Source organism: Saccopteryx leptura, chromosome 4 (assembly GCF_036850995.1).
Source record: "Saccopteryx leptura isolate mSacLep1 chromosome 4, mSacLep1_pri_phased_curated, whole genome shotgun sequence".
NCBI classification, from domain to species: Eukaryota; Metazoa; Chordata; class Mammalia; order Chiroptera; family Emballonuridae; genus Saccopteryx; species Saccopteryx leptura.
Window position 1 is genome coordinate 205,220,808 of NC_089506.1, and position 25,171 is coordinate 205,245,978.

Genomic DNA, 25,171 nt, shown 5'->3' on the forward strand with positions numbered 1-25,171 from the left:
AGCCCCAGTGACCCTAAAGAAATGATTTCTTCACTAATGTACTGTTATGTGTCAACTATATCTCAGTACAAAATTACAAAATGGTGCTTATAAATTTATAATAAAATTACAACTGTGTGCAGAAAGAAAGAGAAAGAAAAAGAGAAAAAGCAAAAAAGACAAAGAGAGAGAGAGAGAGAGAAATGATTTTTTACCAGGCCCATCTGCATGTAGTTCACCTAGACTCATGGTCATCACTTTTACTTAGTTAGCGACTATCGCTACAGAACATGAAGCGACCTGCACAGTGCTGAACAAAGAACCCTGCAGACCCTGGAGCAGGGGAGTCACCGCACACTCCAGAGCTGAGAGCGGGCCCCGCAGCCAGGCCCAGCCTGGGCGGAAGCGGGAGCTGGTGCACTTCCTCCCGAGTGCATGCTGGGACCACACACATCAGGATCCGCCTCCCCTTGGATGGCGGATCCACTGCTGGGAATTTGTCCCACAGGCATGTGAGATCTGCACAATTGCACACCTACCCTGACAGTGTGCACGGGGACACTGGAAGAGCTAAACACTGGAAATAACCCAAATGGCCATCAATACCAAACGTTATAAAAGACATTTTTGGTCCCTCCGTATCATAAAATACCAAGTTAATGAGCATGAATTCGATTTATATGAGCTAATACGTAACGCTGTCTTATTATGTAGAAACTTCCAGGTGCAGAATCACATATATGTTATAACCCTGGTGTAAAAACAGGCAAGCAAACATGTACATGACATATAAAGAAACACTTCTGGAAGGATATGTAAGAAATTGTTAGAAGTGGTTACTTCTAGGGCCAAGTAAATTTATTTTTAATTTTATCATGTCCTGCTTGGATTTTCACATATCATATGCTCATAGTGCATATGACACACACACACACACACACACACACACACACACACACACACACACACACACACACACATTTCTAAAATGAATTAAGCAAACCAAAAAATGAAAACAGAAGGAATCATGGGATGGAAGGGAAACAGCGCTCTGATTTTGGACAGGGCTGCATTTTTTTTCTTAAACTCATAAATGCTTTTGAAAACATTTTGCAACATTTGTGACTGGAGTTCAAAAACCTAAATGTGGAGAGGTTAAGTTTCAGGGGACAGAGGGCCCGTTTTCTGAAGTTCTACAATGAAAAGCAAGGTTCTCTTTCGAGGGATGGGGGTGCATATGGATTTACTTAAACCAGAAGTGTCAGAACAGGAAGGGGGAAGCCTGCCCTTCTGGAGAAGCAGTTCTTTCTGCTCTGCCAAGCCGACTTTGAACTCTATTCCTGTTTCCTTTCTGGGAGCGGGGAGGAGGTGGATGGAGATGAACTCCGGAGAAAGTGGTGAGAGGCTCCCAGACAGGAGACCCTGCAGCTGCTCCGTGGGCAGGCAGGCCTTCTGCTGAAGTCTCACTTCTTTGAGGGGTTGTAGCAGGAACCACACACACTATCTCTTTCTAGTCATCCTACATGGAGAAGGAAATTACTCTCCCACAGCCTCATTACTAATCATCTAAGTATTTCCAAGAAATTTCCAAGAAACTTCTTTCTAAATTCTGAGAAGTCCTTCCACATCCCCAACAAATCTCTGGAAAACCAAACTTAGGCAGCAGAACACCAGAGAGAAAGCCAAGATTTCTCTCTGTGGCTTGTGTTTAATCTTGTGCTACACTTTGATAAATTCTAAGAAATTCATCTGGTGCTTCCAACTGGCTGGATTTCTGAGAAGGGAGAAGAAGCGTAGAGAGGCTCGGCAGAGGGAAAACCCGGGACCCCCCCACGAGGGGGAGAGGCAGTGGCGCAGGGTGGGGCCAACTCACCTGGCACCTTGTCCACGGATGCGAACACAGAGCGCTGCACTGTGGGGTCACTGCTGCCGCGGCGGCACTGGTCGTAGAATCGGAAGGGCAGGTGCTGGGAGGAAGAGGAGGAGCCGAGTCCAAATCCCAGGACTTCAGTGGTCGGCTGGATCGGAAGGTCCAGGAGGGCTACGTTCAAACAAACCCGCGGTCATGCTGTGATGAGACTTTGGTAGGATGGCTGTAACGGGAATGGCCACGGCCCTCCCTGCCAGGCACATCCCTTGGGTGATGCCAAGCAGATAACTGGCAGCCTCGAGCTGGGGAAACCGGTGTGATGCCACAGGTCCTGCCTGAGCCTCAAGGCACAGCCAGTGCCTGGTGAGGAGTTCAGAAACAGACACAGGGCCAGGTTCTCCTGAGTTTCTTGGCTCCCACACACACAAGGCCAAGGCTTAGCCTGAGGTACAGTTTCCGACCCAAGGCAAACGGGTCCGGTTCTGCCCTGAAGGTTCACATATATGTGTGCATGGGAGGAACATGTGGGAGAGAAGATACACACATATGAGTGTATGTGTATTTATGGGTGTGTGTTTGTCACAGTTGCTTCTTCCTTTCCATAAACTAATGTCATGATACAGCAATTTAGAGGGGTTTTTAAAAATCAATTGAAGAAGTACCCAAGGCCTTAGTGCTCACAGCCACTTTATGGCATAATTCTCCATTTTCAAATGAAATATTTAGCCTTCATGCCAGCTATGAGAAACTGCTTTACATTAAAAAAAAACCTTCTGAAGATAAATCTTAAAAGAAAGGACTGAATGATTTAAGTCACTTTGCACATTGCAAATGCTTCTGTAATGATCTTGCAGGCCAAGTTCGGCTAAGTGAGGGATAAGATAAACAGGGTGAGGGTCTGCACAAACCAAGAGGATGTGCCAGAAGTAACAGAATCCACAGCACCCAGAAACCCTGCCCTCTGGGGCTTCACGTTTAGGTAAAGAAAGCTCTCTCCCACAGTGGGTTGGAAAGACTCCCAGAGACCACGCCAGAATGAGCATTAGTTCTTGCACTGAAAGGCATTCCTGTCTTGAGAAAGACTTGATAATTTTAGCAGTTGACAGAATGGCTTTCCTCCGAGTAAAACACTACACCTTCTTCCCCGGCGAATGGAACACCCTAATCTCCCTGTCCTTCCTTCTAAGAAAGCTGGGGCCTTCCTGACCCCCGGCAGTACTGGGCCTGCTCACAGATTCTACCCAATCCCTGTGAAGTGTAAAACGACTTCAGGCCTCTGGCCCTGGCCGGTTGGCTCAGCGGTAGAGCGTCAGCCTGGCGTGCAGAAGTCCCGGGTTTGATTCCCGGCCAGGGCATACAGGAGAAGCACCCATTTGCTTCTCCACCCCTCCCCCTCTCCTTCCTCTCTGTCTCTCTCTTCCCCTCCCGCAGCCGAGGCTCCACTGGAACAAAGATGGCCCGGGCACTGGGGATGGCTCCTTGGCCTCTGCCCCAGGCGCTAGAGTGGCTCTGGTTGCAACAGAGCGATGCCCAGGAGGGGCAGAGCATCGCCCCCTGGTGGGCAGAGCATCGCCCCTGGTGGGCGTGCTGGGTGGATCCCGGTCGGGCGCATGCGGGATTCTGTCTGACTGTCTCTCCCCGTTTCCAGCTTCAGAAAAATACAAAAAATACAAAAAAAAAAAAGATAAAAACAAACAAACAAACAAACAAAAAAAACAACTTCTGGCCTCAGGGCTAGACCCGGTGGCCTCATTAAGCAGGGCAGACTCCCATGAGAGCTGAGAAGAGACCGGCTTTAGAGTAGGAAGTTATGCAGGTAGCTTCTTCCAACCAGCTTCATGTGTGACGTTGGGCAAGTCACTGAGCCTCAGTTTCCTTTTCTACAGAATGAGCAAACAGGCCCTATTGGTCTCAAGAGTTGTTCTGAGAATCAACGGCAGTCGAGAAATGTCAAGGCATTTTATAAACATAAGCTGGAGAATATCCGTGTGCAGGAGTGAGAACAGCTGTCCCACAGTGGCGCCTGCCTGGTCACGGCCTCTCCGCTGGTAGGGAGAGCTCGCCTTCTCTTCCCTGCACCTAGAAACTCTCTGAAATCAAATAATTAGGAAGGATGAACTCTGAGCAGATTCTCCATTCTCTCGCCAAAACACAGTTAATTCCTCAACTGTACGTGTCTTTCACTGGAGGGGTTACAGGAGCTCTCAAGGGCACTGTGAGAACCACACCGACAGCCCCGTGGCTGCCGCTGCCCGCCAGCACTCAGGGGACACTGCCCCGCGCCCGGCCACTCACCAGCTATCCTCTGCATCTTCATGCGCCTCGCCTGGATGCGGCCCTTGGCCAGGCGCTGCTTGGCGATGATGCAGCGGATGTGGTCCGAGAAGACGAAGGTGGCCTGCAGGATGGGGAAGGGCTTGGAGTGGGGGCTGGACGCAGGCTTGTGGATGGTGATATTCAGGGCACGGCTGTCATCTTCCACACCAGTCACCTGCATGTCCTGCAGGGGCAGGAGGTAGAAGAAAATGGTTCGTCAGGTTCAGGAGGAGGGCAACTGCTCAGGGCTGTGGAATCTATGTCTCATCTACAAGGGCTACCCCCCACCCCAAATTTCGACTTTGCTTTTGCTTGGAAGGAGACCATCTGCCACCCAAGGACAGTTGAGGATGGAGCAAACCAGACTAGACCTAGCAGAAGACAGCGTGGGAAACACGGAGCGCTCAAGAGGCGCGGTGCTGGTTGTAGGGGTGTGTAAAGCCAGAAGCCAGGGCCACCATCACAGCAGCCTGGCCCATGCAGGTTCGCACTGGATTCGGACAGTCGGTAAAGAAACAACGGAGCCAAAAACTGGTGGGCTGTCATCTTTAATTCTAGCTTGCACCCGGCGGGCAAGTAAAAACACACACTGGGCTCCAAAACCCACTCATTCAGTGCTCACAAAGCTACTGACTTATCCGAGTTTTCTAGAATCAAAGGTTTCTAGCTCACCAGACTTATTCACCTCTGTTCCCCATCTCCTTCCTTCTCTCTTCACAAACTCTGCACTAACTGGCTTCTCACTCAACACTCCGCCATCTTGGCTGCCTCTCCTGGCCTCCTCCACGTGGCCTTTCTCTGCTCTCTGCTCTAATGCTAATAATCCCAGGAACCGAGAGAGCAAGCTCTCATTCTGCCCCCATTTTATAGTGTAGATTCAAAACCTTTAATCCAATATACAAAATAGGGAAGTCTCTAATACAGTCACTTCTCTGAGGCATGATGGGATTGTACCGCCCCACATCAAAAAGGGTAGGAAAGGCTTAATCCCAAAACCAAGCCCCAGGCTACAACGATCCTGCCTGCCCACAGCCCACAGAGACACACATTAATATCACCTGGGCAACGGCTCCACATGAGCAGCGCCATCTTTAACAAAGTGAGCATAATATATTTTATCTGCCCAACAGGCTGGTACCATCCACAAGGGGACTTGTGTCAGCTACTGAACAAACAGCACAGCCGCCTCTTCACGGGCCGTGGGAAACCCAACAAACTCCAAAATTCTTACTTCTCAGAAGCCAGTGATAACAAACCAAATGTCTATGCCATCTGGCACGATCTTAGATATATTGACTCAGCTACAGACCAATTTCTTCCTTGTTTTTCCTGAGAACGGGCCATCACTGACACCCATTTGTACGTCTCTGAAGAATCCCTGGTTCCTAAAGGGTAAAGCTAACTCCGAGAGAGAGAACCCCTTCTTAGTCACTCAGCAGGCATTTGAAGAAAACTACATTTAAAAGTTGGAGAAGGAACTCACATACAGCGAGTGTAATAAGGATAAATCCAATCTAAAACCTCAGGATGGACTCTGTGTAAAGAATCTGCTTCCCAAAACAGGCCTGAGGTGATTGAAGATAAAAGCCTGAGAGAGGAGCTGGACAGGAATGTCCGATATGCTCTGGGAGGCGGGAAGAATGGTGAAAAGGGCTCATTAGGATGGTGGCAGTTCATAGGCATTAAATCTGGCAGTCTCCGCAAGGAAATGTGGCAGTGTGGATTAGATGAGATATTACACATTTAAAACGGAGAAGTTGGCACATAGTAACAGCTTGACAAATAGTGGCTATTGGAAGACGACCAAAAAAAAAAAAAAGAAGAAAAAAGGTTGATGTGGCTTTCATTGTCTGATGGAGGACATGTATTAATTCTTCGAGGGAGAAAAAACACTTTCCTAACACTAAATTCTAAAGGAAATTGATCATAAGCCTAGATAAACAAGAAGCACTAAGTCACCTAATGGACAGCCACTTACGTGGAAGTCCTTTTTATAGATAAAAGATTCTTCATATGGTTCTTTCTCACGTCACCCTTGGTAAAAGACAGTTTTTAAATGGGAAGGTCCTGAAAAGGAGGAGCTTGGGGAAAAGGCTGCAATGGCATCTTCAGACACGTGGGGTGTTCTGTTGGGGAGAGGCACGCTGCCAGCAGGTCACCCTGAGGAGAGGCAGATGTGGGTCAGCCCGAGCAAGGCCTGTCCAGCAGGGAAAGGGACTGCCTCTGAGCAGGGCGATCTCAGGCCGGGAAGAGTTCACTGGACACTCAGGGACTGGGGTTCTGATGGAGGCGTGAGCTAGAAGGCTGTTTTCAACTCCTCTGGTTCTACGCTATGCTTAATCAACCAGTGGGCATTAGTTACCTATCGTAGGGAAAACATTGAGAAAACCCAAGCCCCAGCTTGGCTTATGGCAATTTTGAGCCCAGCCCTGCTAACGAGGGGGTGGGGACAAAGGAATGGTTACCACTGCCAGTGGCAACAATCATCTTAGACAAGAATCTGGCAACGTGAAAACAGGCATACCCCAACTTCTTGGGATCTGCCTGGGAAAACCCTCCCCAAGTGCAAAAGAAATTAGTCATTTCTGCTCCTGGCAGCACTGTCTGTAAAGGCAAAAAGCTAGCACCAGCCACAGGGTATCATCAGCCAGAAAGTAAAAGAATACCAGTAGGTCTGCATACACCAACGTGGCTAGCTCTCCAAGATATACACTGAGCAGAAAACAGCAAAGTTTAGACCACATTCAATATGACACTATAAAAACTATACACATCTAGTCCTTCTCAAATATATACATGATTTTTAAATATAGTTCAGGTATTTAAATTTACATATGCATTTGGCAGAGAACCGGATCTGGAAAGATTACTGATAATCTGGAGCAGGGGACCGTAAGAATTGGGTTTGGGTCAAAGAGGACCTGATCTGTGTCTGTGAGCTATTTTAATTTTTTTCAATGATCGTCTGTTTCTGTGGTCTTTGTGCCATTAGAAATTAACTGTAAAGATGATATTTGTGTGTCTGTACAGTCAACGGAGAAAAGCTTCCAGAGTTCTTGGCTGTCATACCTGCAGGAGGCCCGCGAACTTGACCACTCCCCAGCCAAGCCTGGACACATCAGGCTCCACCAAACTCATCTGGTAAATATCCACAGCCAGGAATCGCTGGACCATGCCGCCATCTTTGGTGATCACCGTGCATGCGATCAGGTCACTGTTGTCTGGGAGGAGGGAGACAAGAGAGCAGAATGAGGTGCAGTCCAGCCTCCCGGCCTGATGGAGACACTCAAGCTGACATGTGTTCTGCTGGGCAGCGGAGTCCAGTGGTCAGAGCCCAGCCTCGGAGTCACACACACCTGGGTCACTTTCTTTACCTCTCTGGGCTTCAGATTCCTCATTTGAAAAGTGAGGATGATGCTCAAAGCGCTACCTGCGAGGCTGGTATAAAGTACATAAGCAACAGCGCAGTGTTTACTGCGCATGAGGCACTCACCCTGGAGCTAGAAAGACAAACCAAGAATCTCTAACATTTCTGCATTTCCTGAACACCACTGGGGGTTTACACTGTGATGGTGTTCGCCTAAATTAAGTGAAGACAGCAGAAGAGTTGCTGGATCGGTTACAGAAGCACCACGTCCTCAAGCTGGTGTCTGGCAGTGTCGAGCTGAGCTCTGCACTCGGTGTGTGATCCCGGGCAAGGCCCTGGCGTCTGAGCCACGCTTTTCCATCAGCAAGATGGGAATAACGGCCCCTTTTGTGAGTTGTTTGGAGCATCAAATGAGAACAGAAAGGGGTCCTCAGTGTATGCTGGGTCCCTTCTCTTACTTGAAACTTACCTCCAGATTTGATGTCTAATTTAGTGCCTATTCTGATGGCAATGAAATCACCAGGACCATTAAATCTGTGGCCGCTTTGAAGTTCCCTCCACTGGAATCCTTGGCTATGTCTTAAAAGAAATAGCCAAACCAGGAAACAACCTAAATGTCCCAAAACAGGGGAACATTTTGAGTATAATTTTTCCCCATCACATGGAAAATTATATGCCCATTTAAAAATTATGTTTAACCAAACTGTGAACAGTGTTACCTATGGGGAGGGAAGTGAGAATTGGGGGTGGGAGTGTGTGTGTGGTTGTGTGTGCGTGTGTGGTTGGTGGGGGGAGGGGAAATATCAATGAGAACTTTAATTTTTGCACTATAAACAACTGTCTTGCTTGAAATTATTTTAAAATGATAATGTGTTCAAGATGTACATTTGAAATACATATTAAAAGCCCAAGTAAAAAATCTTATTTACAAATAATTGCAGTGATATTAGAAAAGTCATTAAAATTTTAAATAAAAAAGAGGATGAAACATTCTTAGTATGAGTTTGATATGCTAAAAAAAAAAGATATCCCTACAAAGAAATACAAGTGCGGAGAAGTATATTAAAATCTTAAAAATCTCTAATTAGAAGAATGGTAGGTGGTTTTTGTTTTTAAGGTGAAAGGAGGGGAGATAGTGAGGCAGACTGTCACATGAGCCCTGACTAGGATCCACCTGGCAACCCCTGTCTGGGGCCAGTGTTCCAGTACTGAGCTATTTTTAGCACCAAAGGCTGATATGCTCCAACAGAGCTATCCTCAGCACCTGGGGCCATGTTGGAACCAACTGCGCCACTAGCTGTGGGAGGGGAAGAGGGAGAGAAGGGGGAAGCGGGGGAGAAGCAGATGGTTGCTTTTCCTGTGTGCCCTGACCAGGAATCAAACCCGAGATGTCCATATGCCAGATCAATGCTCTATCCATTCAGCCACTGGCCAGGGGGCTGGTAGGTGGTTTTTTTTATAAACAGCTTTGAGATATAATTTTATAACGTAAAATTCACGATTTTAAGTGTATAGTTTGAATTTTAGTAAACTTACAATTGCGTATAACTATATCCCTGTTGTAGAAGGCATCTGTAAGTTCTATCAGGAGTACTATAACCTAATATTCGGCTTCAAGTTATTGGTGGTGGGGGAATGGAGGTAACACGGATGGTATAAATTCTAACCCTGAACACATGTGATAACAAACTTGGGCTCTGGTATTCATCAAGTTTTCTTCCCCCATTTTTACTATTCACTTAGATTTACGGAACGATAAAGAAATTTCTCTCCTCTCTCAGGCACCCCCTTCTCCATGCACACCTCAGTTTAACTCTCAGAGAGCATAACCTTTCTGGGATCCTGGCTTCATGGGGATGAATCTCTTCCAATCCATCTTCTCGGCTTTTCCAGGCCTTGCTTTTGTCTGTTCTTCCCAGCCCCTGGGGGTAGCCAGACGACCCATAGAGGACACCAGCACCAGACAGGTATAACTCTCTGGGCTGTACTTTCTTACTACCTAGGGCAAGAATCTTTTTTCCTTTCTCAATAGTCCAGCCAAGTATTTATAAATATTCCTAAAAATTATTTTATCCAGAATTTCTAGTTCCAAACTGGAAAACATCTACTCTTCTACATTATCAGAAATGTAAGCCATCATTTTCATCCTTATAAACATTTTCTTTGTGGTAGGTAGAGTTTATTCTCTTTACTCAATACTTAAGACATGTTCCTCAATGGGAATCTTTCACTTTTTAAAAATAGAAAACAAAACTAAATGAATATAGGGTGTTTTCCTCTTTTTTCTTTTTCCTTCCCCCTTCCCTTCCTCGCTTTAAACAGGACAACCCTGCCTTCTTTTTCTCCTACATTCACAAAGGGTGTGCCCTGAGAAAGCAGGCACAGCCATAGGCATTGGTGCCAGAGGGGTGTGTCAGCAGGCAACCCCCTCATAAAGCCCAGTGGCCTCAGGGGCTTCAGGAGAAAAGAGATCTACCACCTCTGCCACAAAGAACCAAAAAAGGAAGAACTCAACCCCAAAGCGGAACAACTTTCAGCAATGCAATTGAGACATCAAAGCCCTGTGAGAGATTTCACAAGAAAACTAAAAGCAACTGTTATCATGGGACAGGACTGCTCAGAGAGAGAGCCGGAGGGAGCCCTGACTTTTCAGAACCCGTGGGGCAGTTCAGGAGAAATGCAGCGGCTTCCAAAGACGAAAGAGAAGGGCACCTGTCCTTCAGAAGATCAAGAGGATGTTTGTGTGGGGACTTGTTTGCGGTCCTCTTTGGTGTCGTGTTAGGGAACTTAGCACTTTGGTCATCGGCTGCTCTGTCCTAGGGGACTGGGGCTGTCAGGTCACCTTAGCGTGGCCATGATGTCTTGGGTGGAGGAGGACCCAGGAGAGAGCTGCTGAACGGAACCCAATTCTTTTTTTTTTTTTAATTTATTGATTTTAGCAAGAGAGGAAGGGAGAGGAAGGGAGAGAGAGAGAAACATACACAGGAACATCAATCTATTCCTGTATATGCCCTAACAGGGGATCGAATCAATAACCTCTGTGCTTTGGGATGGTGCTCTAACCAACCTAGCTATCCAGCCAGGGCCAGAACCCGATTCTGCCCACAGTCTGTCCTCCACCTGCTGCCTTCATGCAGGCACCTGTGAATGGCACCTGAGCCAGGGGAAGCCATTTAGGAGGCTTAGGTCCTGGGAGGGACACAGGCACATGGGAGGCCTTGGAGGCAGACAGCTGTGTTAGGGTGCACGGCAGCCTCATGAGCCTCCCTGCCTACCTCTCAGGAGTGGCCAGTGGCCAGGGGGAGGCCAGTAGGTGAAAGGTCATCCATACACTGGCACTGCCCAAATTTCACTGCCCATCTGAATCTCCTGGAATCTTTTGCCCACCAACCTTGCTTCAAAAGGGGTGAGGTTTAGGACACTATTAAAAAACAAATTACAGAATGACCAGAAGAAAACAAGAAAATGTCCATATGACCTTAGGAGAAGGAAAGGATTTCTTTAGAAATAAGAGTCAATACATACAAATAAATAAATATATATAAGATTAACTCCATCAAGATGAAAATTTAACTCATATATATCAAATGACTTTCTAACTTCATGTGTAACACACTGACTAGGGGAAATATTTGCAAAATACCTCTAAGAGGCAAAAGGTGAATTAAGCAGGCCACGTGAACAGCTCCCAGGGGCCATCCTCAGATGAGAGACGGAGGCAGCGCTGCACACACAGAGCGCTCACCCGCACGAGAAACCAGGAAACAAATGCAAATACCTTCTTCCCATCAGACTGGCAAAAACAAAAATGCCTGATGACATCAAGTATTGTGAGGAAAAAAAAAACTGATATTCTCAAACACTGCTAACGAGAGGACCAATTAACGTAGCCACGTTGAAGGGCAAATTAGCATTATTTATTAAAACTGAAAGTTTCACATCATATGACCCCACAATTGGTAAGTTCCCAAGAGAAACACACTCATGGGCAAGAGACACGAACAAGAATGATTTGGCTCCATAATGTCCAGTAACAGAGGAAAGCCTGAAACAAAAATGTGTCCATTCACTCGGTGCAGAGCCACATGGCAATGACAGGAATGAGTTAGCGCTCTAGCTATTTCAGGAACATACTGCTGAACAAAAAAAGCAATTTGAGGCATGACACATATAGTGTAACATAATTCGTATAAAATTAAACCACACAAAATGAAACTGTATGTTCTATGGGTTCAGTATGTGGATATAAGAGGAAAATTTAAGAAAAGATCTGGCGGGTGCACAGTGACACTGTTGGGGTGGGGCGGTGGGACTCCGGTGCAGGGTCAAGGCCATTTTAGTTATTATGCAATGTTCTGATTTTTTACAGGGAAAGAGCTAAGTAATTTGGGTATTTCAGATTAAATAAAGAGAGAAGTTAATCCCATTCCATACTCAGACACAAAGGGCTTTAGGTTCTCTTGGGGCCCCGCCAGGGGAGAAAGCGGTCCAGCGGTCTGCCTGATACGAGGTGGGGACAAACATCTTGAAAGAGCCGTGGCAGGCCAAGGGCTCTCCCAAAGCACCTCTTGCTACCCAGGTGTGCACATTTCCAATCTGGCTAGGTGTGTGAGCCAAAGAACTCTGGCACTGGTTCAACAAACGCGTGGGTGTCAGGTGCTGTCCTAGGGAACCAGACCCCAAAGAATGAGGTCTGGCCCTGCTGCAAGGGGCGCAGGGGCTGGCAGGGGCTTGGGCCTAGGGACCACAAAACACCGTGTAGACCACGTCTCCATCTGGGCACACTACGGGGCAGAGCCGGTGGGATGACAGACGTCTCCATCCCACCCCGGGACACAGATGTGTGCTGTGCCCCCCAGCAGACCTTCAGTCCAGGGAGAGGGGACATGTCCCTCCCACTCCTAGGCACTACCTTTGTTTCATTTATTTACAAGGGGAGATTTGCCATTTTATTTGAAAACATTAAGCTTATCAATCTCTTTGAATAGATAACACATTCACATGTTCTTGTTTAAAAAGGTGTGAATTTTGTTTACGGAAGATGTTAAGTCTCACTGTCGTCCCCAGAGGTAACCATAAGCTCTGTTACTCTATCCAGTCTGCATTTCGGAGCATAGGGCTAGCTACATCCTGCCCACCCTGCTGTTCACAAGCGGTGGGACGTCACACCCTCTGTGGTGTGCTTCTGTCTCTTAGCCATGAGTCTCCGCGGCCATTAGCACAGAGAGACCCGCCTCACTCTTTTTCAGTCACACCCTCTCCCACTATAGGGATAACTAAGTGATTTAACAGGTTCCAGCTGATAGAACATTCCTATTCGTCTATGCATGCGAGAGTAAATCTATAGCAGCAAAGAAGTTTGCTTAAATTTTCTCTTGAAAGCACTTACAAAGTTTTACTAAAATAAATTTCAAAAGGAAATTTCATATCATTGTCATGAATGGAAAACCAAAAGTCCTTACAATAAGGTGACCATAGAAACAGAATTAAGACAATTGGATAAACCTACAGCCAAAAAATGGCTCTTTGAATACAAGACCCAAGAGTTAAGTTCTAAGACAAACTAGTACCAAGCAGAGACTTTCTCCCTGATGTAACAGAAAGGACCCGAGGGGCACCAAAATTAATCTTCTCATGAACTCCTTTCCAAAGATGGCCACAGCACTGTCTCCCCGCCCCTGCAAGGCCTCTTCCCATCCAGCGGGGTCTATGTCCTTTCTTCTTGGCCTGAGTGGGCCTACTAACAGAGGACAGTGGAAGTGATCCTATATGACTTCAAAGGCAAGGTCATAAAAATGCTCTGGGAACCCACCCACCCTCTGAGAGAAGCACAAGCAGCTATGGAACACCCCCAAAAGCCAAGGCCCCAGGCCCACAGCCAGCCTCAACCTGCCAACCCCCGGGTGACTGAGCCTCTGGTCCCCAACTGAGCTGCTCCAGCGGATGCCACGTGGAACAGACAGGAGCTAGTCCCACGCCCCACGGAGCCCTGACAAATTATGGATCTGAGAGTAAAATGAGTGACTGTAGTTGTTTCAAGTCACTAAATTTTAAGATGGCTTGTTACTCAGAAATAGAGAATTTCAACAGCGATTTAGTGTCATTTAATGTAATTTAGTGCTGTTTGCAGGCACACTTGAAATTCTAAGACTCTCCCACCACCACCAAGGGGCTGCACGCACACCACATCGTGGAAGACTGGCCTCGACAAACAGCTCAGGGCTAGTGATTCCGGATGTGCAAGAGGTCCTGCAATGTTTAGCAGGAAGAGGAGTGTAGCCATTTTTCAACAAAAGTTTAAGATACTGGGACAGAGGAGGAGAAAAGGAAAACGCACGGAAGAGCCACTGTACCATGAAGTGCGGAGTCAGAGCAGCCTGGCCTGCTAAGTGTCTTGGGCTTTGGAGCCATGGAGACCTGGGTTCAAATCCCGGCTGTCCCATTAATAACTGTGTGACCCTGGATGAACCACCTCCCTCCCAGAGGCTCAGGCTCCTCACACGTGGCACTAAAACCCAACCTCTTGCAGGGCTCGGAGAGGCCTGGGGCTGTGCGCAGCAGAGTGCCGGGGGAGCACCACAAACACAGGCTGTGTGGACGTCATCAGCCGTGGCTGTTGCTTGGAAGTGCCCTGACTTTTTGGAGTCATGACTCTCCAGTCAGAACCCTTTTGCTTGAGATGAAGTCATGCTTTCTGAATGCAGGCTCTAAGCAAGGTCCTACAGGGGGAGAAAATGAATCATGGCTTTTGGTGGTTCCTCAGAACTCCTGTGGGGTCACGGGCAGCGAGTCACTCAGGCTCCTCCTCTGCAGCTGCCCCACCCACACAGGCACTCGCCACCATCTGTAGCCCCTACGGCACCCCAACCCCAGCTCTCTCCGATTATCCTATCCGCTCCCTCCTTCCTGGCTGAGGCCTGCCCCCTGTCTAGATGTAAGCCCTAAGAAGGCATTACCCTGACCTTCTCATTTACCGTGTCCCCAGGAGGGAGCTTGGGCAGTGGCAGGGGCAGAAGTATTTGTCACTGGGTGGAGAAATGCTCCTCCCTTTTTGAGGCAAAGGACTTCTCAACTAGCTGTCCTTCCTGCCCCTGGGCTGCAGCCTCCCACAGCTGCCTCTGACAGTGTGGCTCATTCCTGAGCAACACCTGGGGCTGGTTGACTTTTGCTGTATAAAGGATCCCTTCGTAATAAAATACGGGCACCAATACCATCATTTAATTCCTGGCATCGGTGGCTCCATACACATAATGGGAGTCTCTATCCTCCCAGTGAGGTTTCAAGGCCAGCAGAGTCCCAGCGCTTTGTGATCCAATCCTGTCGGCTTCGGGGCCCATTCTTGGAATGCCACTGCAGGTGGAGTTCAGATTAGCAACTCTGTAAACACGACCTAGCCCTCTAGACCTCGTCTTTCCTGCACGTGTTGTTACTCAGAAGTTGGGAGGGGCCGGGAACAGGGTACACTGATTCCCTGACAAAGGCTGGCTCACCCTGGGTGGGGACCCAAGATACCAGGCCCACAGGGAGACTTTATAGCTGACAGGAGACCAGAATTTCCCTGGAGCAGAGGCACATAGCTCCTTTTACAAGGAACGTGTGGTCCCCAACCCTCCTTGCATCCAAGAGCAGGTTGTGTCTCTACTCTGGACCTGCAGGAGTGCCCGGCCTAGTGAGGGCGAGACACTGCCGGGGCCTGTGGGCCCTCCCAGGGTGAGCTATGACAATGGGGACAATGGGGCTACGGACTCTCCTGCAGCTGGTGGCACTGTCCTGTGGAGATTCAGAGCCATTAGGGGCTTTGGTTCTCTGAAGCCACCTACTGAAAGACCGTTGGGGCTGAGTTTTTGGATGGGGAACACCCTCCCCCACCCCTAGCAGTTTATAGCTGCTGCTGACACCACGCCCAACCTCTATCGAATGCACCTGTGTGCCTGGTGCCGAGCTCCCACTTGACATGTTCCGGGATCCTAGGAGGTGTGTTCACTAATTCCAGAGGACACAGGCTGCGGGATGTCAAGTAACTTCCCCAAGGCCACACAACCGATAAGGACGGGGTGAGGTATGAAGCCAGAGCGAACGTGTGACCTTCACACCATCCTGAACAAGCCAAATGTAACCTGTGCTCTAGTCCTCTGGATGGGGCCAGAGAAGACTGACCCTCATTCCCCTCAGAGATGGGGACACCCTTGACCCCGGTTGGCTGGTTCTGGCAGGGGAAGAGTCGCATGACCTAAGCTCTCAACACACAGGCCCAGGAGGTTCTGATCTCGTGGTGGCTGATGGTGTGAAGCCACCTGGGCGCTCCTGGACTGCCCTTGGCACCTGGCGGCCCCTTCCAGCAGCTCAGACGGACCGAGCCCTGCACTCAGAGCTTTCAGACCAGCGTAGAGAGGGAGCCCTTTGGAGCGGTCCAACACTGGGAATTAGCTCTGGGACACAGGGAAGGTACTTTGCGGCACGGAATAAAGCCTTGACAGTGACTCCAGGGAGAACGAGCCTGGCATGGCTCGCTGATGACAGAATACAGCTGAGGGGAGAGGCCTGAACTGACCAGTAATGCATGGCTGGGAAGTGACGGATGAATCATCGGGCACCAGCTGGCTCTCGGGGGGCGGGGGGAGCATGGAGAGGGAGAGGCAGGCACATCAGCACAAGGCAATCAGAAGCCCAGTGGGAAAGTGCAATCCATCTCCAAATGTCACTCCTTGACCAATACTCGCTACAACAATGAAAACGATGGCTGTTCTGGGGCGTAGGAAAGTTGCTCACATACGTCTCCTTGGGAGCTACCCTAAGCGCTTTGAGAAGGAAGCCGTGTGCCGATTCAAACGCAGCCCAGCAGAGCTGGGGCGGCTGGGAACCTGGTAGATTCTGCAGACCCAGCGCAGGAGAACGGTCTTGGACGAGTGGCATCCAGACCCTCTCCGGCCTGATTAATGCCAGGGGGAGACTCCATGCCTGGCCCACAACATTCCGAAGTCAAAACAAGAAAGATCTGGTTGTTCCCACTCAGGGTGTGAACCGCTGCACTCAATTAGGTTGGCTGCTTCTCCCGACAGTCAAATCAATCCTTCGAAGAAAATTAAGTAACCATTTTCTCCATCAACCCTGCAACTGCTCTGGGCTATTTGCTGCAAGCAGCAATCAATTACTTTGTCTTCTCTGAAGCTCCCTCAAGCCTTCCTTCCCAGCACAGCACAGGGCAGGTGCACAGGGCAGTACTTCCTGGATGGAGAGTTCTGCCACATGCCTGCTGCCAGGCATAGGGTCCAGTCCCTCCAAGAATAAAGAGAAAAAAAATGTACCAGAGTTGTTCCTAGGATTTGCAAGGGGAGCAGCAACTGGGAATACACATGTTAGGCTGAAATCTAGTCACTCAGGGAAACTGTGACTTAGTGCTCTGTTCTAAGATTTCAACCAAGATCACTGGGGTTACCCCAACAGCTGCCACACCACGGACCTGGCCCTTGGCCTCCTTTCTACCTGCCCCTCCCCAGAGCTCTGAGCTCCATGCTCTCCTAACACATTCCAACTCCACTGCCCCACCTGTAAGCACGGCTCTAAATGCAGGGGAGCCGTGCAGGGGCCAGTCGCCGCCAGGCCTCAGTGCCGGCTGCCTGCAGTGCAGCTCTGCCCCTCTCGGGTCGGGCTGACCCGGGCACGTGACTTTGCTTTGGTTGCCTCATCTGTAGGCAAGGGTAATAAAGTGACAAATGGCTTTATGGCTCTGCTTCATGATATGCATGCTGATTTATGTAGGGATAAGGGTATTATTAATGTCTGCAGTTTACTTTGCAATGGACCAAGAAAAGAAAAGAAAAGGTGGGTTGATTGCTGAGGAGGGCAGTAGATAGGTGAGAAGACCAGTAAAATGTCAGCGGTAGAATGCAGAGGGTGAGTGTGAGGGTGTCCATTCAACTTGATTGTATGTTTGAAATTTTTCAAAATAAAATGTTGGGGGGAAAACTGACCTAGGGTTGTTGTGGAAGTCACACAAGTACACAGCAGCATGCATGACACACAGGACTGGACAGGGAATGGCACCTGCAATGTGGTTATGATTAATACTCTGACCTTCTTTATATCACAGTTTTGGGTGATTACTAAAGGATCCCCTTGCTATGAAAATCGATTTGGTTGCTGAGTTTGAAGAGCAGGAATTTTAACAGGAAGAGTTTGGACATGACGGGGGTACCTGTGAGTTCTCTTTCTAGCATTTAACCTTGCAGAATCTTAATGTCAACCCAGTGGATTCCAGGGCCACCCAGGTCACTCTATCAATGCTCACTTTGTTGGTATGGGTGGGTAAGTTAGTCATTTGTTCAGTCAGCAATTATTCAAGCAGTTACTTTGGGATGGGTCGGTGTCTTGGTGACTTAAATGACCCAGGCTCAAGAAGTAACTGGAGGGAGGGCACTGGTGCCATTTTCAGGCCAGAAGTCTAAGGCTTGGGGAGATCAGGTACCTTGTCCCTGGTGCCCACAGGCTAGGGACAGTGCTGGGCTTGGGCTCAGTGCCACCTGCTTCCAGAGGAGGGGTTTTCCATGACTACTTCTCTCCTCTTGCTCGAAATGCCATGACTAGTAAAATAATGTGATCGCTTTTCATAAAGCAGCCCAGAAAACCCGTTACGTGTTCGTTTTTCCCTCTTTGAAATTTTCAAGCCCTGGCTGGATAGCTCGGTTGGTTAGAGCATCATCCCAAAGCACAGAGGTTGCCGGTTCGAACTGTGGTCAGGGCACATACAGGTGCAGACCGATGTTCTTGTCTCTTGCTCTCCCTGCCTCTCTCTGAAAGCAATAAAATAAACATTAAAATTAAAAAAAAAAAGTCCAAGAGATTCTCTTCTTGGGAGAACAAAGAATGAGAATTTGACTTTTCCTGTTGCCACACATCCAGACATGTGTGGGGTAGCTCCCTCTGACTACTGAAATCTACACAAGGGTGGGCAACTTGCAAAAGCTTTGTTTCTAGTTCCTTCTTCACACTGAACAAAGTTCACAGACAGACAACTCTGTGAAAACAGAATTACCAGAAACCGAATCCAAATGAGCAGCAATTCCAAGTAAAGCCTGGCATATCCCCTTATCAAGTGACACAGCCTGCCACCAGAGGCAGAGCGATCTGATCTTTATAATGCAGTGGTGACCACACGTATCTCTATGCTCACTCTCCCCAGAATGCCACATTTGCATAGTACATTGCATAATTTCCTCTCTGAGAATGGTCCTGTTTAGCATGAGTAAATAAAGTTACCTAACTCTGTGGCAGCCGAATGGAATACTTGAGATTTCCAAGAAAAGATTTGAATACCTAGGCTCTTCACTATGCAGTGCAAGAGTCCAACCAGAAGCGCTTTCCGTGCAGCCCCCTCCCACCTGCCACCCAGCTGCCCAGCAGCAGCAGATGGAGACGTCCTGGTCTTTAGGAGCCCATATGTCCCCAACTCCTGTCCCCCAAGACTTCTCTGCTCGGGCCCCTTCTGTGGGATGTGGTCAAGCAGACCTCGGTGTGGATCAGGGTCCTGCCTTTCCCTTTTTTTACTCTTCCTCCTGTCTCTCTACCCAGTATTCGCCTCCTGGCTGCTCAGTACTGGGGACCTTTCTGAGCTTCAGTCTCCTTATCTGAAAAATGGACACACTACTCACTTCATAGGGATTCTGTGAGGGGTAAATGGAAGGCAGAAAAAACTTGAGCTTTTTCTCTATATGGGTCATGTGGAAACATGTTTCCTTTGTTCCTCTGGTTAGAAGATTCTTGAAGATGAGACCGGATCTTCCCTTGGATTTCCTTTTCTAGATACTGCACCAGAAAAGTGCATGTGAGTATTCTAGAGAGCACATCCTAACCCAGGAGGAAACACTAGCTCGAGTTTTCCCCCAGTGTTCAAATGCCCGGGGTTTAATACTGCTAATGCCACAAGAGGAGGCATATCCAGGTGCCACACAGGCCTCAGTGTGGGACCTGTGAATCTCCTGATGCTGGCTAAACTTCAGACAGCTCTCTGGTCAATGGCTCTGCACTTGGCCTTCAAGGCCATTCTTGGGTGAGAAATGTTCTCTCTGCTAATATCCAACCTGGGCCCTCCTCTTGGTAGGAAATGGCTTTGTAGACAGAACCGTCTACACTCATACCCCTCACGGTCTCCAAGTGTCATTCAAGCATGGCTGTGGCACTTTCCTCCACGCTGGGCCATATGCTTGCCAAAGGAGGCCACAAAGATGGGCAAGACTGACCCCTCTGCAGTTCCTGTTCAGCAGGGGAGACCAAACAAGTGACCATTATGTTCCATCATGACAAAGGCCATCAGGCTGTAGAAGGCTAGAAGAGGCGCCACCAACACAGTCCGGGGGTCAGGGAAGACCTTCTGCAGGAGGTGATGTTTTAACTGAATCCTGAAAGAAGCCCAGAAACTGTCCAAGAAGAGGAGAGAGCAGCGCTTCCGGCCGAGTCAAGCTGTTGCCTGTCTCCGGCGGGTTCACAGGCTCCTCTCTGAAACGCTTCTACAGCGGACCCTTCCTGGGCCAGCGCTAGGCTCCCATTTTCCATCCACCCTTTGGGGTTTCAGGCTGTTTGCCTACTTCACTTTGGTAGGAATGGTGGGAGGGGTGTCCACAGACCCTCCCTTGCCCATCACATGCCTCTTTCCTCTATGTCTGTTTCTTCTGGGCCTTACCTCTTGGGGCAGCAGTCACACGGGGGAGGGGCCCGGCTGCTCAGTGTGGACCCGGGCACACTACTGCCTACTCTGGTCCTCAGGTACCTCATCCAGCAAATGGGGGTGACTGTCACAGACCTTTCCCTCTAGGGCTGCTATGAAGACCAAGCGACGTTCGTGAAGGGCTAGATTCGTGCCTGCACTCAGGAAGAACGGAAGCTCTCTGCACTCAGCTGAACAAGAGCAAGCAGGCTTTGGTGAGAACAGTGAGCTGAGAGCAAGCAGGGGCCTGGGTCTGAACCCTAGCTGGGCACTTACGAGGCTACAAGGCCTTACTTAGTCAAGGCAATTGACATTTCCGGGTGGGCCTCAGTTTCCTTCCCTCTCAGATGAAGAGGCTGGGACTAAACCACATGCCTCTTTTCTGATGGGAAAGAACATCTAAATTTCATACCAGGGGACACATTTATGGCCGTTTGGCAGAAATTAGTTCACAGAGTGAATGCTTACCGGCACAGCAGTCTGATTTTTAATTAGCTTGTGGGAATTCAGTATACTTCAGACACTAACAGTAAAATATGGGAGACCTCTGGTGGAGACAAGCCATACCTCTGGGCTTAAACAAAAGACATATACTTCACACACCAAATTGCCTGCTTCGTGTTTCTAATCTCTAGTGCTCAAGTTGAGTGTCAATAAATGTTTGGCACTAGAACAACACTTCCAAAGCATGATTTACAGTGATATAGTTAATATGAAACTAAATCTTATCAGCCTAACACTGTGCATCCCACACACCCAATCAGAAGGCCTTCTTTAGATTATTAAACTATGTTTCAAGCAAGATAAAAATCAAGAATCTCAATTGTTTTTCCTGTGAGTTTTTTCTTCTTTTAAAAATGAACTTGAACCAAAACGAAATAAAATGAATAAAGCCATCTATTAAATTCATGAAGAACAAAATGAGAAAGGCAACTCCATTCATTCATTCATTTTGCTTTAGTCATCAGAGATGGTGGGTCCTCACACAGCTTTCTGAGCACGTGTTGAAGTCAGCAGGGGAAGAAACATGAGAGAACACGTGAGTCTGGGCAACTTCTGTCCTTCAGCTGGGCTGAGTGTATGGAACAAGGACTGGTGGTAGTTGGGGGTGGGGGGCTGCAGAGGCTAGAAACCCATCAGCAAGGGCTGTTTATTAAAGCCAGGCTAAGGAGTGGAAACAGACGCTCAGGAACTGGGGAATAAGGGAAGGTTGTCATGGCAACTAAAGGTTTTGCTTGTGGTTATGTACTGAAACTTGATTCAGGTCTTTAATTGGAAGTTTATAATTAAGACCCAGATTGGAACTTAAAATATACATAAAAAAAGGCTACTAAAGAGATGAAAAAGAAAAAGCATTTCCCAACCATTCCTTTATTAATTCAAATATTTACTGTGTATCTGCTATGGGGGAGTGCAGCCCAGGTACTAAGAATGTAGGGGAAGAGAAGGTCCCGCCTCCACAGCTCAGTCTCAGGGAAGCAGGAAGCCATAAACAAAGAACTTGTACAGTATAAATGTATTTGTAGAAATTTTGCTAACCCTAGGAAAGGCAGTGCTTAACCTGCTAATAAAGAAACTCTTCAAAAGTTCATTTGCAAATCCTGCAAATAATGAGCCTGCAAATATAGAGACTGATTTAGAAAGTTCCGTTTGTAAATCCTACAAATATACTTTTCAAAAGTTCCACTTTCAAATGCATATCTACACTAATTTCAAATAATAAGAGTTACAGTTTATTGAGTATTTTAAAAAGCAACTAGCTCTGGGCTAAGCACTCAAATCAATCCAGTGGTTCCAGATGAGAAAACTGAGATCCTGACAGTTTTTAACTTGCCCAAGGTTGTGCTGCTGTGACTTCAGTAAGGTCAATTCCCAGGACCCCATCCCCAGGAAATACCCATAGTGAGTCAAGTCCAAGTTCTTTCATACACTTGAAACCAACCCCCCCCAATCCTGTAGAAAAATTCTTGCAGGTCACACTCTGCATTAAGTCAAATGAATCTGGACGGGCCGGGGAAATGTTTGACCACCTGTGTTAAGAGTAAGAGTTGAGGTGGCTTCATTTTGGCTAGACTACATGAATGAAAACACTTTGCTGATTTCTTGGCAGAGGGAATCCATAACAGGGAGAGAAAGTAAAAGATTAAAGAGAGACCGAGATGCTGGCAGGATGGCAGGAGGAAATAATAGGCAGCATGAAAGCCCAGACTCGGAGGAGCTGGGCGCCCTGAACACCCACCTTCTTGCTATAGAGACAGGCCTCTAACCCTCAGGTGCACCTCTGCTGGGCAAGAATCACCAGCCCCACTGTTTCTGCTTCCTGCCACGTGCTGGGTGCTCAACCACAGTACAGGCTCTGGGCCTTTATTTTCCCATCTATAAACAGGGGTAGTAACAGCACTTAGCTCCAGGCACTGAAGAACACACAGGCAGAGAGTCAATGCCCAGTAAACATTACTGTCCTTATCATCACTTCTTCACCTGCCTCCAGGCCACATGTCCGAGCCCTTGAGGCTCAGCAGGGTTAACAACATGGAGCTGGTACCCTGAAAAGACCCCAAGACCAGTGCTTTCCTGTTTCCCAACATGATCCCCACCTGCCGGACAGTGCTGCCCACAGGCTCTCTGCGTGATGGATGTGCTCTATGTCTATGCTCTCCAGTCCGGGGCCACCAACCACAGGTGACTGTTTAAATAAAAATGAAATGACATGAAAATTTCATCCCCTTTCGTGTTAGCCACATATGGCAAGTGAGCAGAAATGAGACGAGTGTGACTGAGGGACAGTGTTTAGTTTGATTTAAGCTTAATGGTATTTTCATTAACTGGTATTTAGATAGGCACATGTGGCTCATGGCTAGAGGAAACCAGAGAAAGAAGAGATGCTGACCACTGTGGGAGACTGTGGGAAACAGCCCTGCTTGTCTCTGGCTAGAAGCGTGCAGGCAAATGATCTGTCAGGAAACCTTGGGGACACAAGGCAGCGTGACCCAGGGCCTGAGAGCTCCCTGATCTGGAAGGAATGGGGTGCTCCTGCCACATGTACTCTTGGCTCTCAGCTCAATGTCGGAGTCTCAGCGCTCACGTGTAACCTCAGTGGCAGTCGGGGATGGGGAGGATTCCCCCAACCCCTGCTTTAGTTCTTACGGCTGGACTAACACAGTAATAAAACGGACACCGCTAGATTAACAGGAGAAAACCCAACTTAATACGTGCATACAGGAGAATCACAGTATGGTGCTCAGATCATAAAATCGGGTTCAAAGAAATGATCAAAGCAGACATCTTTTGAACCTTTTTAGGAAAGGAATCTAGGCAAGGTTTGGGTATTCACTGATGAGGAATTGAAACAAATAGTAAATTAGAAAAGAGGCAGTAAGACTTGATGATACTGACGTTAGGGTTGAGTTGTTTAACTCTAGTGATTAGGGTATCTCTCCCAAGTGCAGAGGACACATTTCACAAGGGGGAGATTTATTTCCTGTATCCAAGGAGACAAGGGAGGGTCAAGGTGCCCTTCTGGCATGGGCTACTTGTCAAGTGACTGTAATTCAAAGTAATCAGTATGCCATTGTGGGATATTTGGGGGCAGCCTGTCTTGGGCCCTGACACTGCTGTGGCCTTGCAGGTCCCACAAAGGGACACATCCCACACAGCTCTCTGGAGCACTAGGGACAATAATAAGGCCGACAGGTGCTGCACTCCTGTCTCACTTCTGGGTGAGGATTACTCATGGGCTGCCTGCTTCACTAAAGCCTGACCCCTGGTATGTCCACTGCCCAATTTTCCTTATGTCCTCCCCCCATGGGGCTGGGCACAGTGTCAGGGCAGGGCAGCAAAGGCTCACAGAATGAATAAGATGGAAAGTTACTCCCTCGCACCTAGCACTTGGAAGGGGATGTTCAGACAACTGAAAAGGCTGCTGCTCAGACACACTGGCTTGGGAGGGACTCAGAATTTCTCACGGACAGCCTGGGCACCTGGGCAGTCCAGACCTCAGGATTCTGAACTTAGCAGGTGGAGCCTGGAAAGGTCTGTGAAAACATGTTCTGGAGACCTGCTGGAGCCCAAATACGATGACAGAAGGTCACACTGAGGCCCAGCATTTACTATTCTTCATGAAGAAGCCACAGCCAGGCTTGGTTCCCCTTACTGAAGAATGAATGATTCTCCCAGGCAGAGGGGACTCAGCAGTGACATTACACAGGTCAGGATGTAAAGATACCTGGTAGCAACTTAGAATAAAAAGGCTAACTACCCTTTGGTCCTCCTGTCTGTTCCTGGGTCCCAGGCACGCATTGGGGACCTTCTCAAAAGGCAGAGTTGCCCGGCCCCTCCTCAGTGAGGGGCTAAGCAAGATGACTGTTGATGCCCCTCCTTCTTCCTAAACCACTTTTTTTTTTTTGAGTGGTGGGCACTGAGCGCCCTTGTATTAGCCACCGTGCGGGAGGGTGCCTCTAAGGCTGCAGTGAAACCTGACAGCCGTGGCTCCCACACTCCGCTGCACATGGAGTCACTCAGCTCCCACTGTGGACAGTCTGACCTCACTGATGTGGCTGGCATGTGACCTGTGTACTGGGAGTCTTACAAACTCTCCAGGTGACGCGACTCTGCAGCAAAGTTTGCAGACCACTGCCGTCCAGCATCACCTGGGAAGAGAAACTTGAAAGCCACTCCTTACCCAACAGTGAACCCAGCCTTGACAAAGAAACTGAAATGCAAGGAACTAACAGCCCACCATTCATTCGAAACAGAACAAAACACAGTAGTATCAGCCCACCATTCATTCCAATCAAAACAAAACACAATGTCCTTCTCCTCAACTTACTCCGAGATACTAGGGCAAGATGTTTCAGGCCATTCACAGAACAAATGTCTAACGGGGCCAAAAAGCTGGCAAGGTCTCATATATAGGGAGGCGCGCTGAGAAAACACCAGC

At 48.3% G+C, this 25,171-nt stretch overlaps 1 protein-coding gene across 8 annotated transcripts in view; it reads right to left on the reverse strand.

Moving 5' to 3' along the window:
• The window catches only part of CLEC16A (C-type lectin domain containing 16A), a 221,537-nt gene that overhangs the window by 51,910 nt on the left and 144,456 nt on the right, over window positions 1-25,171 (reverse strand). For 6 of the 8 annotated variants that reach the window (XM_066382613.1, XM_066382610.1, XM_066382612.1 and 3 more), the window contains 3 exons: window positions 7,235-7,386; window positions 4,145-4,349; window positions 1,853-2,020 (listed from right to left, as the gene is read on the reverse strand). In XM_066382613.1, the coding sequence (XP_066238710.1) occupies window positions 1,853-2,020; window positions 4,145-4,349; window positions 7,235-7,386 (525 nt within the window). Of the gene's footprint in view, window positions 1-1,852; window positions 2,021-4,144; window positions 4,350-7,234; window positions 7,387-8,001; window positions 8,143-25,171 lie in introns of all 8 variants that reach the window. The other 2 variants (XM_066382607.1, XM_066382614.1) reach the window with 1 other exon arrangement.